Raw genomic sequence first — 20,626 nt, forward strand, 5'->3', positions numbered from 1 at the left:
GGTCCTGGGTTCGAATCCCAGTAAGGGCATTTATTTGTGTGATGAACACAGATATATTTGTTCCTGGGTCATGGGTGTTTTCTATGTATATAAGTATGTATTTATCTATATACGTATGTATATCGTCACCTGGTACCCATAATATCCCCAGATATTTATTTATGTTTTCCCATTTGGCCCCGCTCCACGTGACCGCCGCCATACATGAGGCGTCGAATGAGTGACTGATTCATCAATCATCGAATTCAGTGTATGATTTTCCTTCATTTGTGTTAAACTCCGTATAAGTACTGCTACCACAAGTTTGACACAGACATATTCGCTAGTGTGTGCGTAACTTACTTTCTATGCATCTTGCTCGTACACGCAAATTAGAGACACAGACGTCTGCGAATATCTCAGTTTGACACTGCCTAGGCTACTTAAATGCACTTTTTTTACTTTTTGATTTTTTGTAGATATATTCGGTATCGCATCGGATAATGTGAAAAATCAAAATATTTAATAAAATTTGTTCCCAAAGTTGTGTAAGATTGTCTTTTTTGTCCCCAGAGCCCTAATGAAGAAATACAAGATCGGCGAGCTGGTTGAGGCGGACCGCACGCAGACGAAGGGCGCGTATGCGCCGCAGTGGAGCAACGACCAACCGCAGGAGCAGGGCAAGTGCGTCATCGCGTAGTTTGTACCCTATCATGCAAACACTGTACCTCCCGTATTAACCTTTCATGTGTGTTAGGGATATACTTACGTTGAATATTGATTCCTATTAACCGTTCTTCGGTCGGGCTTAATTGAAAAAATAATTGAAGAGATACGTATTTGACGTATTTTTATACTGAAATGTTATGTTTCTAAATAAATTAACGTGCTTAACTTTCAAAAAAATGCCTAGGAACGTTTTACGCAACAGCTACTCCATATAAAAATGAAGTCATATAATAAAAACAAAGATAAAACGCGCTCAAAAAACTGACTCGCCCTTTCAACGCCAAAAACTTCAACTGACGCACGCTGCTATGATAACGGCACCAATCATGAGGGTTAGAGTAAGGCCTCAGTGGACGCTCGAGTTGGACGTGCAGCGCGGCGGGGCGTGCGGCGTGCATGTTGAACAAATGCAAACGTATAGGAGCGGCCGCACTGCACGCTGCTTGCGTCGCTTGTGAGCCCGCCGCCGCGCTGCACGCCCCGCTGAACGCTCCGCTTCGAGCGTCCACTCAGGACTTACAATAAGACACTTAAGAGAAAATTTGGAATATTTTTAATATTTACTGCATTTGATGTCAACGTAATTAACAAATTAAAACTAGATATTTTTTCTCCAGTTATGGACAGTTTGGCATCATTTCTTTAAAAACAGACAGTTATTAATGAAACGTCTAACTTTAGCAACTCTATGACTCTTGTTTATGGTAAAATGTTGCCAGTGTTTAAAAACTAATGTTAAATATTTTATAAGATTTGTGGTCACGTCTCATTGACGCCATGTCTATAGGGGTGATTACTATTCAGGCCAATATCAACCGTGCATTTGGGCGAGGTTCATGATGGCGCCTTGCACACGACAGGCGTGGCGTACAAAGGGATAATGCAAAAAAAAAAAAAATTAAATATAAGATCATTCTAATAAAACACAGACGAAAGGTTATTCAATAACGGAACACTCTTCCATAACACATTGTTTTTATCACACTTGCAAGGGAAAACATTTTTAACGCATAATAAACACATATTAATTATATTTAATTCAAATATTAAACTATGTACTGGACTAGGGCATACATATGTCTAACTTTAATCAATTGACTTGGGGTGATGGAAATTATATGCATATTTATGAATGAAGATTATAGTTCGTTAGAATTAGAAAAAATGTAAACAATCTTAACGTGGCGTTATATTGATAATTATTAAAAAACGATCAAAATATTAGTTTATATTACTTATGAAAGAAAAATAATGTAAATGATCGTATATGATTTACAATTGTTACATATTTGTTGTGACTTATTTTTCTAAAGTGATTTTTAATAAAAAGGTACGTCAAGATCGCTTACCTTCTTTCTAATGGTAAAAAAAAAACGAACTATAATATACGTGGGAATTACTTTGTTGTTCTCTGTAAGCCGGGGAATAATACAATTTATAGTTTTTTTAAGATGTGCCAACACATGAGTTAGACACTTCAGAAAAAGGTCACTAATGTGGACTTTACAATAGAAGTTAACCACTTGAGTACATATATAATTATCATGTTTTCATTATTTGAATCTCAACTACTGAAAATTGGTATCCCGCCCGCAAGGTGGAGCTTAAAAATAAAAAAAATCTTGGTTTTGTTCTCTTTACCTTGCGATGTCTACAGGAAAGACGTGAACGAGTTAACCATACAAAAAAAATAGAATCAAATTGTCACTATACACGTTCAAGAACTATTCAAATAGTGTCATTTTTTTATTTATAATTTTATACCGACAAATGATATACTTTCATTATATTAACATTTGATTGTATTAAACAATTCTAAACATACGAGCAAGTGTGATGAAAATACATTATGCAATCATGTTTTATAAACCGCTAAACATAGGTATAGATAAAAAAGCTATCAGATTTCTGACGACCGCCCTAAATAGGGCGTTGCGTCACCGCCTCCCTGTATTTAGATTAAGGTCACTGAACCCCTTCGAACCCCAATACCCATCCATATAAGTGAATACAGGTAGTAGAGGCCTAGTTGGTTTTTCGTGGGTTTTTTGTTTATATTAACAGTAGACATTGAACTTTTTCTAGCAAAACGAGAGATTGCAAAAGAAATATCGACATAATTGTTATTGACAAACAGAGCAAGCCAAAGATAAATATATAAAAGTAAATATTATAAGAATACTTTAATGCTTTATGTCATAACCACAATCATCACTCAAACGCCAAGCTCCCGGGCGCAAGCGAGCTAATGTAAACCTTACCCGAAGTGAAGGTTACTTTGACAGCGTCCGCCATGACACCTATAGTTGTCCTTGGCGCTGTGGTCACGACTAGTAGCGATGTCTTTAGGTGTTCTTGGCGTTCAAAAGGTTAAACAAGGTTACTTAATCTCGATAGAGAGGTTGAGGTACCTACGTAGTTTTGTCATGTCTATATTTAATTTTGTCAATCGCTCTTTTTTGCTAGAATTTGTTCTAGGTCGAATTAACTATTAGTAATACAGTTTTGAGGCGATTTGCACACTGCCATCGCGGTTAACATAGAAACTAATAGTTGTAAGTACTTATTCAATACATAAGTACTTTTATTTACTTTCTCCAACACTTTTACAGGCTTGATTTTAAGTTTTAGTAGCTCTTATCACGCGTTTAACCGTTTGACCGCCAAAGACGTCCTGTCACGTCTGAGGAAACGTGTCGCTCCAGACGCCGACGACGTCTATAGACGCCAAAGAATTACTGGACGTAGACAGATAATTTAAATCAATTTGCAAGTATGTTTCTGTAGTTGAAACTGAATTATGTATTTAATAACTTAAAATATAAAGTGTTTTTTGAATCACACTTCTGACATTCGGCGCTTGGCGCTCCAACGGTGAAATATTAAACTAAAACATATATTCGCTGGTGTTAAAGATTTGGGAACATAAACAGAATCTATATTTTGTCTAAGTAGATATACGGCCTGATTCGAACTTTAAAGTACGTCAAATATTAGGCCTAGATACGATATGGATCGGATATGTAATTTTTTGGTTTGGTAAAGGTGCAATTGTAAACTGATTAAATAAATAAACAAATAAACAAATGTGAGTGCCAAAAGTGACGCTTTTGTTTGAAGAGACGTCACTTCTAACACCGACATATATATATAACTTAAAGTTCGAATCGGCCCGATTATCCTTATACGATTTGAATTATTAATTTGACGTGTATTGACGCCTTTTGGCGTGTTCATAGTTGTATTGCACTGCTGGTTTCAAACATACACATTCTAGCTTAATTGCAATACTTAATGCACTTTACACAGTAATCTGCAATAAGCATACTTATTTTTAGTAAACGATTGCTCATTTTACTGTACTTATTCCAAAAAACTGTGATCAATATAGATCTGTTTTGCGCAGCTTTCTATAATGTACGAATAAATATTTCCATATATTTACTAGCTGTTATATATTTGGTGATAGATGCTTAGTAGATTTAGGGGTATATGATACAGTAGATGGCGGCCATGACAAGTTGAAAGTTTTTTCTGCTTTCGACACCATTGGGCGTCAAATTGTGTGTCTTTGTAGAACATTAGCACAAATAATGTATTTTGTCCGCTTTTACAGTCACTAGAGTGCTCTTATTAATGTATTCTGCCAACAATCATCATTTTTAGTGTTATAATCACCTATTCACGCGCCACCACATGTATTCAGAACTTTATTTTACCAACTTGACCGTTTGTACGGAAATTTTGTTAGTGTTTTCAGTTTTATATTAAATTTATAAAAATGTTATGTTAAATCTATTAGTTTTATACTAAAAGTCGTCTGGAAGACGCGGAAAGACCGCCTGTTGTCTGCTTCTATTTTTAATCAATTGTTTAAATTGAACTGTTTTTTTCCGAGATGTAGTGCCAATAAAAAGTATTCTATCTATATGGGACTTGGGACCAAAGGCGTTCAAAAACGACTAGTACTAGAAATAGTACTATTACTACTATACAAGATATGATTGTCAAATGAGAACATTTACACTGAGCTTCGATACTCTTCCTACTAAGCTAACATATACAAGTTTAGCCTTTAAAATTAATTTTAAACTTTATTGCACATAAAACGAGTACAACAGGCGGACTTAATGCCACTATAGGCATTCTCTACCAGTCAACCAAAAGGCAAAACAGAAAAGCGTCAAAGTTGGTGCAGTGAGAAACAAAAAACCGTAACTTTTGAGCGAAGTAAAATTTCTACATAAATACTATAGTGTCTTTAATTATACCTTATGACTATGAGTACACTAAATATATACACATATATGAATAAAGCGGCCCACTGATTACCAGTTCGCCGGACGATATCGGCCTGTCAGTTATTCGCGATTATCGGCTTCTGCGAATAACTGACAGGCCGATATCGTCCGGCGAACTAGTAATTAGTGGGCCGCTTAAACAAGGGTAAATACATACATACATTTGATCATTTTAAATTATAATGAGTATGTGTTGTTAAATTAACAATTCGTTCAATTTGAAGACACAATAGTTGTCAAGTTGGTGGTAAAGTGGTCATATCATATATTGAATATACAGTTTTGACAGTTGTAGGCAAATATGACCGTTTTTAGGGTTCCGTAGCCAAATGGCAAAAAACGGAACCCTTATAGATTCGTCATGTCCGTCTGTCTGTCCGATTCTGTCACAGCCACTTTTTTCCGAAACTATAAAAGCTATACTGTTCAAACTTGGTAAGTAGATGTATTCTATGAACCGCATTATGATGTTCACACAAAAATAGAAAAAAAACAATAAATTTTGGGGGTTCCCCATACTTAGAACTGAAACTCAAAAAATCTTTTTTCATCAAACTCATACGTGTGGGGTATCTATGGATAGGTCTTTAAAAATGATATTGAGGTTTCTAATATCATTTTTTTCTAAACTGAAAAGTTTGCGCGAGAGACACTTCCAAAGTGGTAAAAAGTGTGTCCCCCCCCCCCCGTAACTTCTAAAATAACAGAATGAAAAATCTAAAAAAAATATATGATATACATTGCCATGCAAACTTCCACCGAAAATTGGTTCGAACGAGATCTAGTAAGTAGTTTTTTTTTAATACGTCATAAAAATTTAAAAAAAAAAATTTTTTCATCAAACCCATACGTGTGGGGTATCTATGGATAGGTCTTCAAAAATGATATTTAGGTTTCTAATATCATTTTTTTCTAAACTGAATAGTTTGCGCGAGAGACACTTCCAAAGTGAAAAAATGTGTGTCCCCCCCCCTGTAACTTCTAAAATAACAGAATGAAAAATCTAAAAAAAATATATGATATACATTGCTATGCAAACTTCCACCGAAAATTGGTTCGAACGAGATCTAGTAAGTAGTTTTTTTTTAATACGTCATAAAAATTAAAAAAAAAAAAAAATTTCATCAAACCCATACGTGTGGGGTATCTATGGATAGGTCTTCAAAAATGATATTTAGGTTTCTAATATCATTTTTTTCTAAACTGAATAGTTTGCGCGAGAGACACTTCCAAAGTGAAAAAATGTGTGTCCCCCCCCCCCTGTAACTTCTAAAGTAACAGAATGAAAAATCTAAAAAAAATATATGATATACATTACCATGCAAACTTCCACCGAAAATTGGTTTGAACGAGATCTAGTGAATAGTTTTTTTTTTAATACGTCAATAAATTAAAAAAAAAAATTTTTCATCAAACCCATACGTGTGGGGTATCTATGGATAGGTCTTCAAAAATGATATTTAGGTTTCTAACATCATTTTTTTCTAAACTGAATAGTTTGCGCGAGAGACAGTCCCAAAGTGGTAAAATGTGTGTCCAAAGTGGTAAAATGTTGAACAAGATCTAGCAAGTAGATTTTTTTTTAATACGTCTTAAATGGTACGGAACCCTTCATGCGCGAGTCCGACTCGCACTTGGCCGCTTTTTTTTTATTCAGAGTACAACCAGAGTAATATATTTCAGTAAACTATATATGTACTTAATAATGTCATAATAATGTCTATGTCACAAAATGTAATCATAGTGAGTAAAATTTTGGTGCTTTGTTTTTAATTACTTATAGTTTAAAAAGAGTTTTTTGTTTACATATAATATATAAAAAATAGAAAAATTGTATACGTTAAAATAAACTGTGTAATCATTCACTGAGTTTGAATCCGCACCCAAGCTAGGTACCTTTTTTTATATAAAATTTACATTTGCATTGTTTTTTTTAAATAATAATAGGCTTTGGCAGAAACAGCCCCTCCTTGTTTTAATATCAATCATACGTCAGTTTTTGATCTTTTTTGCCAGTAATATTTCTTTACCTTTTTCATAGAAAGTTGGTCAAAATTTTGGTCGATGATCGAGATTGATTTCTTAATTTTATTTTTTTCTAAATGGCTTGATTTTTTTAAAGTATTGTAGTTATGCTGTATGTTTGAAATTAGCAATTTTATTTACGTTTTGCTACATTTTTAGTAATTTACTAATAGAATATCGTTAGATGACAATCACAACTCACTAATTACTAAAAAAGAATTAAACAAAAATCAACCTTAAATTAGTATTAATATGGTTCATTATGGCTATAAACTTGTGGTGGTAATTAGTGGGTTTTGCTTGTCACCGGACGATATAAAGTAAGGTTCTCAATAAGAAAGGGCACCGACTGAGTGGTTTTCAGCGCATACACTCTGCTTAACACATGCACCGCTAATCTACGTTCGTAGCGCTACGTCGTAGCCGATGACATGGGTTTCTCGGTATGTACCGAAAATGAGAGGCAAGACGACATCTGAATGGGTTAAGCGGCATATGAAAAAGTGTCGTATAGAATGGCGGTGGAAGTACGTACGGAATGGCGGGCTGTAAATGCCAAGGTAACAGGATTTACATCGCGACGGCCATTGTCTAAGGACGGGCCTTACGGGCAATAAGAATGGGGCAGTACAGCGGTGTACACGAATTCGAGCCAATCATGCAGTCTAATTCCACAACGCGATTGGTTGATGAGTTAGTATTACGCGCACGATTGGCTCGAATTCGTGAGTGACACCACTGAATTAGCACCATTCGTAGGGCCCGTAATGGCGACGGCGCTTAGAGCTGGATGCCAAACGAGAGGAAATAAAAGCCAGACCAACTGCGGCAATACAGTATACTTACAGAAGGAGGTCTTTAATACGAACCGAAAATATACCTCCTGTTCAGATCATAGTATAGAGATTTTATAGGGTATTTTTTATGACATAGATCAAACTATATTGTGAAATTTTAAATATTCATCTATAAACGTAATATTTATTAAACTTTCTTTAAAAGTCCAATATTATAGTTTGTAGGGTGGTATTTAACGTCAAATAAAAAGCTTTGTTTTGCAGTCGTATGGAAGGGAACGTCCACTTGGTCAGGGATATTTTTTTTATACCAGGACGGTGGCGATCAAGCATACGGCCCGTCTGGTAGCCTATGGGAGTCTGCAACACCAGAGGTATTACATGCGCGTTGCCGACCTATTAATAACCTGTACACTCCTTTTTTGAAGAACCCCATACTGTAGCCCCTCGGGAAAACCTCGGCAGGAAGCTCATTTCACAGCCGAAGCGTTCGCGGGAGGAAATTCCTCTTAAACCGAAATAGGACGGTCTGGCGAGACGGCGAGTGAAAAAGTGGGCGGGGGAGGGCGCCCGGATTACAGAGGGCGAACCCCTCTGATTATAGTACAAGATCCCAGAGCCGCCAGACCTTACTTATTTCCTCATGAATACAATGTATGGGATAATGTAGTAGTGTGTTAGTATGTACTTTTAATATCTATTTACCCGACGGCTATTTGTCCGGTACAAGGTGCTTAAAGTAGGTAAAAATAATACTAATTTTCCTTAAATTCTCATGGCTAATTTTTATGTATGTTTTAGATAAATATTGTTAAAATTGATAATTAACATTGCCAGACAATTTCCGCCGGCGGTAAGTTATACCAGACGCTTTAAAGCTGTCAAAAAGTATTCTGCTGTTATGACTTGTTCGGTATGCATATTAGAATTATGTAGATGCATATATAAAATATTTATTGAAGCAACCGAGATTTTTTTTGAGGCCGAGTCTAGTTCTCGTGTTTAGTAAAATTAATGTAAAAGCACCTATTAGGATCAACCACCACGCGCTGTTCCTTCTTCAAGAAGGCTTGATTTCCCGCCTCCGGTTAGAATCGGTTCTTGACGCACAGGGAATTCCCCCTGCAATCAAACGTATAATATATCGCATTCTTGTTAGTATAACTCTCTATTTAAAAATATATTTTAGCTGTTAAAATTTTACTTATATTCTCACTCTTGATTTTTATATATGATACTCAGGGAACTATTATAAAACATTTTGCAAGCAGCCAGAACAATTGAAGGGGCCAAGACCCACATAAAGTTTCGCTATGAGTATGAGTACAACCATGATTATACAAAAGCTAGAATTTTGTACCTCAGGGTCCTCAGGTTACGTTTAGAATGTATACGAGACATAAGAAGCGATTTTGAAAAGTCGACCCCTAAGGGGGTTAAATAAGGGTTTGAAGGTTTGTATCGGAGTCGAACTTTTCTTGAGTGAGGAACTTTGTTTAAAGACGTTTAGAATACAATTAAAACCATTTCACCGTCTCTAAAAATTCAGCCCTTATAAGAGTTAAAAAGGGGTTTAAAGTTTGTTTTTGTAAATCATACATTTAAAAAAAATGGCTGATTTTTATGTATGATTTACATTCCATAGGTCATACACACATTTTGTTACCAAAGTCAAAAATACAATGTATAGTTTTGATATTATGTATCTTGTCAAGTTGTCACGCCCACAAGTTGATGCGAATTTAAGGGCTGCGCAAACCGACGGAGCGCAGCGCAGATCACTTTGTAGATCGCGTGTCATTCACGATCAAGTGTGCCTTGACTCGTAATGCCCTGTTATTAAAGGTTAGATTTGCCAAATCTGCGCATCATCGTGGATGACACGGACTATAAATTTATCAATGTATACTATTCCCTATTTCAATTGGTATAAATTTGAATGCTCTGTGACCGACCGCGGAGCATCACGGAGGATTGTTAGTCCGCAGCATCGAGGAGCACTTTAGAGGACGGCGGTCGGCGCCGGCATGCCATGGCATTTCCCGATATGCGCCGAGGTCCCGAGTGCGCCGGGGTAGTGGGCTGCAGGGCGGGAAGGCTTGGCTCAACTCGGCGGATGACGGGAGAGAACTCGTACACACTCGTCAGTTATCCCTTTTGACAGAGTTCACGCGGTGGTAGGCGGCGGCATCCCCCGCATGCAAACAAACAGTCATGCTAATATAATATAGCGGAAAATTATACGAATAAACATACTTAAAACACAAAAATACATATTGAATAAAAGATAACAATACTGAAATTAGAGGTAAACAACAAGCGGCAGCGGAAATCAACTAAGAAATAACACTTATACGGGATAAATAGGCCATAAGTTGGCAGCAGAGTTGAAGTCACGCACGGATGGGCTGATTTCGATGCAGTTTTTATAGTCGAAGCTAGTTTCCTTGCGAAGATATATAGTTATCTTTATCTTTAACATCTATTTCGACAAGTTTTCTCTACTCTTTTCGTTGTTTTTTTTTTCAGTGCGTGGACCTCATGGCTGGCGCCGCTTCTGCTCGGCGTCGCGGCCACCATCCTCTACCGCTACCTGTTCGCGTAGCCTTCCATCCGCCGAAAACGCCCATAGGCGTCCGACGACTAAAGTTATCTGAGCTGGGCCATGGCGAATTTGACAATCGAAAAGTAATGAAATGATGTGTTGGGATGATAGATAGGGGCTGATTTTTGATTTTTGTCTATTTTTTTTCGTCAGATTGCGATGAAATTGGTGAATGGAGTTAGACTTCTCTATTCCGCACAGCGCAATATCACCGATGGTATGTCCTAATACATCTTCTACTGAGTTACGAAAACGTGTGGAATGTTCGTAACTCAAAGTAAAAACCACATACTCTTTTTTGTCCTGAATTGAGATTTCGTATTTATTTAGCCTCAGCTCTTCAAACTTCAAATTTGATTAAAATATAATAAAAAATAAATCAACACAATAAAAGTGGTGCATATTCTTAAATCAGTTTCAATTGACGTTTTATATAAACCATACGGCCCAATTCGAATTTAAAGATACGTCAAATATTAGGTCTAGATACGATACGGATCGGATATTTGTTTTTTTTTGAAGTTACGTCACTTTTGACACTGACATATCCGATCCTTTTCGTATTTAGACCTAATTTTTGACGTAAGGTCAGCCGGGACAATTGCAACTATGGGGTAATTGGAACTATGGGACAGTTGCAACTATGGGACAAATGCACTCTTAATAAGTAAGTAATAATCAGAGTTATAATTACCTGATGAAAGTATGTCATGAATACAAGAGGCTAGCTCATTACTTCTTGTATTTTTAGAGTAAATAGTTGCATTGGCCCCATGATTGCAATTGTCCTGGGCAACCTTATCTTAAAGTTTGAATCAGGCCGTTAGTCACTTGACTAGCCCAGTGTGACGCCCACTGGTTACATTACAACGTACGCCGTCCTCTATTATGTTCGCATAAGCCAGGCGCCGAAAACGTCTATAGGCGTTCGACGGCTGAAGTTGAAGCGATAAACCTAAGATCAGGCAAGGGGGGAGGGGTGCAGCTGTCTCCCCCCTGGAGCTTTACATACAATGTATGCCCCTCTGCGGTAGCCCCCCCCCCTAGTTCTGTCCCTAGCTACGCCCTTGTTTGCCATGTTTCATGTAAATCGTCAATGTACGACACGGTTACATCAGCTCAGATAATTTTGTCATTAATTATAAAACAAAACGTATTTATTTACACTATTTACAGCATAATAAACTATAATACTAAATGCAATGCCGATGGCTTTGCGGTGGAAGTGTAATAAAAACCGAGAACGCAGAAGTGCGTTCATTAAATTAATTTTCGTACCGTAAATCTTCGGGCAGTGAATGTGTTGTGGTCGATATGTGAGCTTTCCATGTCCTATCTTGGACGCATATATACGTCCATAAATTATATAATTGTTGGTCAATATTCAGTCATTTGGCGTTGCTAGGTATAATTACGAGCTTATCTCGTGTTGAGCCTTTACGACACAGGCGTATTCTAATTTTAATAACAGGAAACTGTATATATTAGATATGGATCTGGGGGCCGATTTTTGAATTTCGACCACTCGATTTCCTGTATTTTGTTCAATAATATCTCCACTACTAGGCATTTAAATTCTCCTATTGGAATTGAAAACGAGTGGTCAATACCACTCGATTCCCAATTTCTATCGCTCGTATTTCAAAAGACAGATTTTCGAGTGACGAAATCGAGCGCTCGAAATTCAAAAATCGGTCCCCTGATTTCTGTGCCATTAGTGACATTTCTTCAACCAAAAACGTCACTTTTGACACTAACATATGAGATCCATATTGTATCTAGATCTAATTCATATTTGAATGAAATTACTGTGTATAAAAAAATGACGAAGCCTGTTGCCGATTTCTGGTTGTACCCTCCTGGCGAAGCCTGTGTTGCGGATATGAATTTGTCATTATTTTATTAATGCTTGATTTTGATTAAATAAAGGATATTCATATCTTGTTATTAAAGTAGAATACATCTGGAAGCGAGAAAAATGGGCCAATAATTATTTTATCGATTTTTGTTTTAAGTCCGTGTATGTTCTAATTGCATTGAGTACTCCGATGATATCCACTGCCGTCTAGGGCGGTCAAAGGATACCCTGCCCGTTCTGCTTTAGGTCCTGCGTCCAAAGGGTTTCGTATCTTTTTAGGGTTCCGTACCCAAAGGGTCCGTCCGTCTGTCTGTCCATCTGTCACTAGATTGTATCTCATGAACCGTGATAGTTAGACAGTTAGATGATGTATTTGTGTTGCCGTTATAACAACAAATACTAAAAACAGAATATAATTAATATTTAACTGGGGCTCGTCCCATACTAGTCATACAACAAACGTGTTTTTTTTTGCCGTTATTCGCGTAACGGTACGGAACCCTTCGTGCGCGAGGCCGACTCGCACTTAAACGGTTTTTTTTGTGTTCGAATTGGATTATGAACGACTCCGGTCTTTTATCCACACGGCTAAGTGCATTTGGGCGTTTTCTAAAATAAATATTGAAAACCTGACTATTGCAAATCTGGACTTTCTTGCTCAGAACCTACCATTAAACATTTAGTGTGGAAAAGATCACTTATTTGCGTGACAGTGGAAACTACAATTTCCATACAAATTTTATTAAGGTTGACTGGTAGATAATGCGTTTTGCATTAAGTCCTCCTTTTGTACTATAAGGTTATTTTTGTGCAATAAAGTTTAAATAAATAAATAAAATTTTTGGGTCTTTTTTTCCATCAAGATTGAATATGCTAGTGATTCTGAGTTGAAAGAACCAAAAAACGCCAGGATCTGTGAGAATCATGCCTTTAATATTTTTATAGAATAAACTTATTTTTTAACGAAATAGGCTAACTGCAGAGAGAGATTGAACAAAGTGAGGTGTGTCATTATAAACGTCATATTTTCATAGACATTTGACACCTTTTGACCGCCAGAGTCGGCTGTGGCCGTCATTGGAATGTGTTGCCAAGGCCGCCAACTACCTATACAGTGTGTCCCTAGCCATTGGACAAAGCCGAAATGTACATATGCATTAGGGTATTTAGAACCAGTGTACAAAGTATCATAACAACCGGTGTAGCGGTTTCGAAGAAATTAACAAATTACCATATTTTACTTTGGAGCAGTCTGTATGTGTTAGTAGCTCGTAAGGTAATATCCTAAAAGAATATTCTGGAACCTTCTTCGACCTTTTTGATTACCTATTATTTTTATTTATGACACTAATATAAACTTCGGACTTTTGAAAAATGTCATCATTATCAAATATTTCGAACAAATTGTCAGTGTGTTTCTTTTTGTTGTCGATTATTGCAAATAACTTTTGTTCGAAAAATATATTTTTATCTTTTGTTCTAATTTAAAAAAATATTAACGCCAGAGCATTCCTGAGAAGTAACCCTACGTGGGATTTCAGGATTTGCCCAATGGCTAAGGTCACTTTGTATACCTACTTTACTCTGACGCCAACGCCGGCTACAGCCGACAGCTTCGCTAATGCAATAAAGACTTACGCGGGACAACGTAAAGTTCAATTTCGCTTAAATAATCGCGATCGCCTGGCGTCCGGGGCACGGCATATTCCTTCGCCGTCTGGCGTTCAAAGGGTTAATTATGACGCCACCACACTTTGTCACTGAAAATGTCATGCAGACTTAGCTTGGTCTATATAATAATTATAATAAAAAATGCTATACAGGGCAGATTATACGAATGAAAAAGCTTATGCTAATTTTAAGCTGCATAATTTATAATTTAAATATAATTATATCGTGTAAGGCATAATGTTATATTGTTTAATAAAAGACATTCAATTGAAAGGGATAATTATTGGTGACTTTTATACTTTATCTATATCGTTTTATATTTTGGTTTATTGGTGACTATAAGATAAAATGTATGTATAGATATATAACTGGTATTGTTGTTTAATGAAACAGTAAAAACAAATGGCGTTACAATACAATAACATAACTGAACATAATAAAAGTATTATAAGTACTTAAACAGTATTCCTTTTATTATGAGACTCCATGAAAAAAAAAGTTTATTCCGTAGACTAAAATGACGTTTCTTATGTAAGACATGGCATTTCTAAGTACCACATGAAAAGTCATTTTAGTCTACGGAATAAAAAAACAGAATATAATTGCAATAAATATTCTATAGGTATTGAGAATTTCAGATTTCCATGTTATTCTATGAGTTACTTAAAATGAATACTTACTTATTACTAAGTACATCTCTCTTTTCTTGACTCATGAGCGCATCGATAAATGCATCGGCTCGAATTCGTGAGTGACACCACTGCACTAGCACCATTCTTAGAGCCCGTAGGTCGTAAATTTTGAATATAAAAAATGTTTGCTGGTGCATTTAAATAAGTGACAGATGCTCCAGATCGGCTTCTACGTTACGGTCTTCAGCTGACGGTCTTTCCACCGTGATACAGCCGGCTGAAGATATTTCCAAGGGCATAATAACATTTGACAAAGTTTCAATTGGGATGTGATGACGAAAGAAATTTAAATGTCCATTCATTTCATGTTGCAGTAAATAACATTATGTGACTTAATATAACATTAGAGGTATGGAAGGTAGAGGTAAGGAATAGAATAGAATCTCCATTTACCAAAAATTGTCCGCCAAAAAACCTTAAATAGGTGGCGCTACAATACCTAGAATACTTGAATAGAAATATCACACGTCACTCTCAACGCCTACGTTCTTAGCTACTCTGGGGAGATTTGGAACTATTATTTATAGCTGACAGACAGCTGGACATTTTTGCAACAGTTCTGCCAATTAGGCGGGTCCACACAGAGCGGCAAACAACGCAATTTCCTCACGCACAAACCGGCCTCGCGCGTATGTTCGCTCTGTGTGGACTCGCCTAGTGAGATCGTATTCCTTACCTCTACCTTCCATAATTAGAGGTCACTAACCTGTCCCAGTAAATTGAGGTAGTGTGCGTGAAGTGTGTCTGTGCGTGTAATGCGGTAATTTGACAGTATCTGAAAATTTACCCTCCTCTACCCTTCTTAAACAGGTTTTTTAACAAGTTTTCCATATCCTCCGGAGAGGTGTAGGAGGGCTCGGGGCAAGTCCCGAGCCCTCCTACACCAGTAGCAGAGCAAGCACTGCACACTACACACTTCGGACACAGCCTCACCAGCACGCCGCACACGCCAGCTAAGCTACCGGTCGCCTTCACCGCGGCCCCGAAACCTGGCCCCACTCAAACGGTATCACCAGGTTAGGGGTCGTGGGGTTGGATAACGATCGGTAGCGAAGAGCTGGCCCACACCAGCCACACACACTGTCCCCCAAATGACGGCCATTTGACCACCCCACCGGTCGGTGGGGAAGCGACCCGCGACAGCCGCCGCAGCCGAAAGGCGGTAGCGGCCCCTCATACCCCCCTGACGGGGGGTATCGACAGACATCCAGTCAGTTTTCCCTATTGACTTGGTGCATCAAGACGGTTAGAAAGTCTACCGCGAAACGCGAGAAACCAAATTTCGGTAAGTATTTTACTCCGCCTCTCTATCGCTCGGATATGCAAGATTGATGGATAGAGGCAAATAACGAAATTTCGATTTTCGTGTTAGGCCCTAGTATAGTTGCGCCCTCTACGCAGAATTTTGCGTAATATACCCTATTGTATATGCTTCATCAATTCAGAAACAATAATGTCCTCATAAGTGATGTGAAAAGCAAGGTAGCAAAATTATTTCCACCTTAGGCATCAACACTTAAATACGTCACTACGCTCAGGATTCTATTTTAGAATTCCTTCAATTTTGGAGTCCTTCGCTTCGTTCAGGATTATATAGATATAGGACGCCGTAAATATGTCATTTTGCTCCCATGAGACACTATAGTATAGTCAGCGTCAAATACTTCGTAGCAGTCAAAGTGGCCAAATAGTTCGGTACACCATACTAAATATATGGTGTACCGAATTATTTGGCTACTTTGGTTACTACAAAGTATTTGACGCTGACTGTACCACTGAAAATCCGCAACATGGCGAAGCTCATAAAATCATACATATAGTACACAAGCTGTTAACTCTTTTTCAACCTGAGTGATAACTTTTGTTTGGATATTTTGAATTATTCATATCAGAAAAGGAAGTACCAAAAATTAAACAAAATGTAATAATAGAAAGTTATGTATTTAAACGTCACACGCATTAACTTTAATTTTATTTGTCTGTTTGGTATATTGATTTGGGTTGGCCTGTCAAATATTTTACAGATCGCGCCAGCATACCTTGCCCTGACACATCTCTAGAATAGTCAAATCTTGTTTTTTTTGGAACAATATGGTCAGCTCTTTAAGCCAAATCATAGAACAAAAAAAGAAAAAGTGGCAAGCTACGATGGCGCCATCTATGCAAATGTTCGACAGTTGTCAACACTTGTTTGTCAATTTCTTATAAATTTTATATAGAGGTAAACAATAAATAAGTTACAAGAATTTGTAATAAGCTGCAATTTTGATACGTAAATAAATCATTTTTCATTTTCATTTGTTGTTTCTGTTGCTATCTATAATCTACCAAAAGATTAAATACAGTCATCATGTTCCTAGAGCCCGTCTCAGCTAACTTTGCATCGACCTATTTATAACAAAGTGAGGGGGTATCATTATATACATAAATACTTTCATAGAAATTTGACATTTATTTTGACATCGCCACACTTTGTCATTCATGCTATGGGGAATGCAGGTAGGTGCGTGGCGTATCTCAGCCACAGATATCCAAACACCCCACTTTCTCCAATAAATACAGGGTGATTTCGCGTGGAGCAAGAGAACAAGACATCACACAGAATTCAAAGATGGGTCTAATGATGTTGCTCATTATTTATTATCACCAATAATTATGATTATTTTTGCGATGACAAGTAGAAAAAAACATGTTTGCGTACAGTTTGGTCACCCTACTCAATGCGACGTCTTGTCGCTTTCCATACAGCGCACATAGGGGTAAATTCACAATCTACGCGGCCAAAATTATTTTTGTATTTTCAGGTGTAATAAAACATGTTACGAAGTCAAAACAACTGTTTTTGTTACAAAAAATATATTTTTAGGGTTCCGTAGCCAAATGGCAAAAAACGGAACCCTTATAGATTCGTCATGTCCGTCTGTCTGTCCGATTCTGTCACAGCCGCTTTTTTCCGAAACTATAAGAACTATACTGTTCAAACTTAGTAAGTGGATGTATTCTATGAACCGCATTAAGATGTTACTGTAAACTGAATAGTTTGCGCGAGAGACACTTCTAAAGTGAAAAAATGTGTCCCCCCCCCCCTGTAACTTCTAAAATAACAGAATGAAAAATCTAAAAAAAAAAAATGATATACATTACCATGCAAACTTCCACCGAAAATTGGTTTCAACGAGATCTAGTGAGTAGTTTTTTTTTTAATACATCATAAAATTAAAAAAAAATTTTTTTTATCAAACCCATACGTGTGGGGTATCTATAGATAGGTCTTCAAAAATGATATTTATGTTTCTAATATCATTTTTTTCTAAACTGAATAGTTTGCGCGAGAGACACTTCCAAAGTGGTAAAATGTGTGTCCGAAGTGGTAAAATGTTGAACGAGATTTAGTTAGGAGATTTTTTTTTAATACGTCTTAAATGGTACGGAACCCTTCATGCGCGAGTCTGACTCGCACTTGGCCGCTTTTTAAGTAGTTCTTTATAATAATTGAGCACTTCTATACAAATTTTACATTGATACAAAATGGGAATTAGCTATTTGTATAGGTACATATATAAAACAAAACAATAAGGTTTATCATTATTTATTATTTTAAATAAACATTTTATATGGTCAATTAAACACTCGCAATGTTTTCTTCTTCACTTCCTGAAGACCACTCTGGGTTTGGATCAGCAGACAACAGCATTCCTAATGTCTCTGGCAGGAAAGTACTGTGCCCCCTTTTTTTAATTTTTCGCCTACAGCTCATCAAAGGGTCCGAACTCAAGAGAAGCCGGTTGAAGATGTCTCTGTTACAGCTTTCTCTTGAGAACTCCCTTGCGAAGTCTAAACGATAAGACCGGAAGTGCTTGTTGCGCGCTTCTGCGGCTTCTTCTGTCAGCTGCCCAATTGGTAATAACGCATTTTTTATAATTACTGCGCCATGCACAAGAATTTTATGCATCGAGGGGGACATGGGATGCCGCCCGTATAAACTAACATATAATTCAGCAGTTGCTTTTGCGTTATGATCGTATTTTTCTGGGTCGATTTTGTGGCCACTTGAGATAGTCTCTAAAATGACTTTTAATCGGTATATAAGCTCGTAACTTATTCCTGTGATATCTGATGCCACTTTAGGGTCCTCAAAAAATCTTCGACTTGTGTTGCCATCATTTGTGTTGCCGAAATTCGCCTTTGGCATATCTACTAGCAAACCAGTTTCAGTTTTGCAGCCAAGTGTGATTGTTTTTTATAAATCTGTCTTCTTTATACTGTGCTTTACACCATCTATTTTTCATTTCTGACTTAAAATAGGCAAAATTTCTTTTAAATATCTCAATTTGGTCATTGGTGTAGCCTTCACCAGACAAAAGTCGATCTTTCAAGGAACACAGTTTTTCATCCAAAGTAGGTAAATTTTCATTTTTCAAGAGATCAAACATATGTGTCCTAGTCACGATTCTAATTCCTGACGTGTTTGGTGAACCTAAAACAAATAAACATTTCATTTAAACTCAATAGAAGAAAAAGTGGATTTTCATGCAATATGACTAAATTATTTTCAAAGTATGAAAATTATGCATTGGCGGAAATATGCGGAACCAAATCTTTGGTTTTCTAACAAGACAAACAATAAACTACATATTTAAAAAAAAAACATAGCCTGAGCTACCCCTAAAGTATAACTATTTCACTAACGAAGTTTTTTTTCTTGCGAAAAACTACGTACAAAAACGGCCCTGCTAGATGCTGGCCTTAAAATGACCTTAAAAAAAAAAAAAAGTATTTTCTATATAATCCATAAATTACAAACCTGTTGATTCAGAATCCATGATTTTTTTCACTATTGATCAGTCAACACAATAAAATCACACCTTCAAAGTTTTACTGTTTGGAGAGCGCCGAGAACAAGTAATGTACGCGAAGTAACACGATCAAATTCCGACTGATAAGAAACTGACCAGAACGCGCAAACGGGGGTGGGGGGGGTTTGTTATCTACCCGTCAAAGGGTCATCTACATCAGGTAGCCCTAATCACAATGGTATTTGTTGTTTTGATAAATGGACTTTTGGCCTCGTAGATCGTGAAGTTACCCCTATGTGCATCGACACGATCCAAGTGCCAATATGTTATACACGACTTTATGGCCCATATATTAGGGTAGTGTATACATATTTTTGGTACTTTGTCCGTATCGATATTTTCAGACGTGACCGTACTTTGAAAGCATAATCATAGAGAATTAAGTAAGGTTAATGTGCTCACTCCATACCAAAGATAATTAGAATAGAGGTGGATTGTCAAAGAAAACTTAGTAGCCACAGTAAATTTACTGCCATCTTTCGACACACGATTAAAACTTTTAGAACGCCATTTGACTTTGATCCTTATCCTTTCACCGATTTGTGTTTGATTTGATAAATATCAAAAAGTGGCGCCATAATAGATCAGAGGCCAAAGTTATGGCGGCATCGTTTCGAGCGATGGCACCACAACCTTTAAGTTATGCCCGTTAAGATGGCGCCACTTTTTGATATTTAACACATATCAGTGAAAGGATAAGGATCAAAGTCAAATGGCGCTCTAAAAGTTATAATCAAGTGTCGAAAGATGGCAGTAAATTTACCGTGTTACAAAATTTTCTTTGACAACTATTACAGTACACGCGTGCGGAATGAGCAATTTCTATTCAAATGTCAAAACATTAAACTGTAAAACGTTGTACGATACACGTGCAAATAGGTAATTCGCAACTCGTGTCGATTTGAAACGCTCCCTACGGTCGCGTTTCAATTTATCACCGCTCGTTGCGAATTTCCTATTTTTTTTTTTTTTTATGGAGGATAGGCAGGCGTTTGACCACGATCACACCTGATGGTAAGTGATGATGCGGTCTACGGTGGAGCACGCTTACCTATGAGATATTTTCTGCACTTCGTAAATAACTATTGTCATTTAGTAAGAAAACTGATGTAT

The 20,626-nt window shown here is 37.0% G+C and overlaps 1 protein-coding gene across 1 annotated transcript in view; it reads left to right on the forward strand.

The window, feature by feature from the left end:
* Positions 1–16,954, forward strand: part of LOC133525531 (cytochrome b5-like) — a 31,918-nt gene extending 14,964 nt beyond the window's left edge. Inside the window, exons 3-4 of the mRNA XM_061861813.1 lie at positions 553–663; positions 10,361–16,954. Coding sequence (XP_061717797.1) covers positions 553–663; positions 10,361–10,436 — 187 coding nt within the window. The 3' untranslated portion in view covers positions 10,437–16,954. The remainder of the gene's footprint in view (positions 1–552; positions 664–10,360) is intronic.
* The last annotated feature ends 3,672 nt before the right edge of the window (positions 16,955–20,626 follow it).

The sequence above is a fragment of the Cydia pomonella genome, chromosome 1 (assembly GCF_033807575.1).
Source record: "Cydia pomonella isolate Wapato2018A chromosome 1, ilCydPomo1, whole genome shotgun sequence".
Classification (NCBI taxonomy): Eukaryota; Metazoa; Arthropoda; class Insecta; order Lepidoptera; family Tortricidae; genus Cydia; species Cydia pomonella.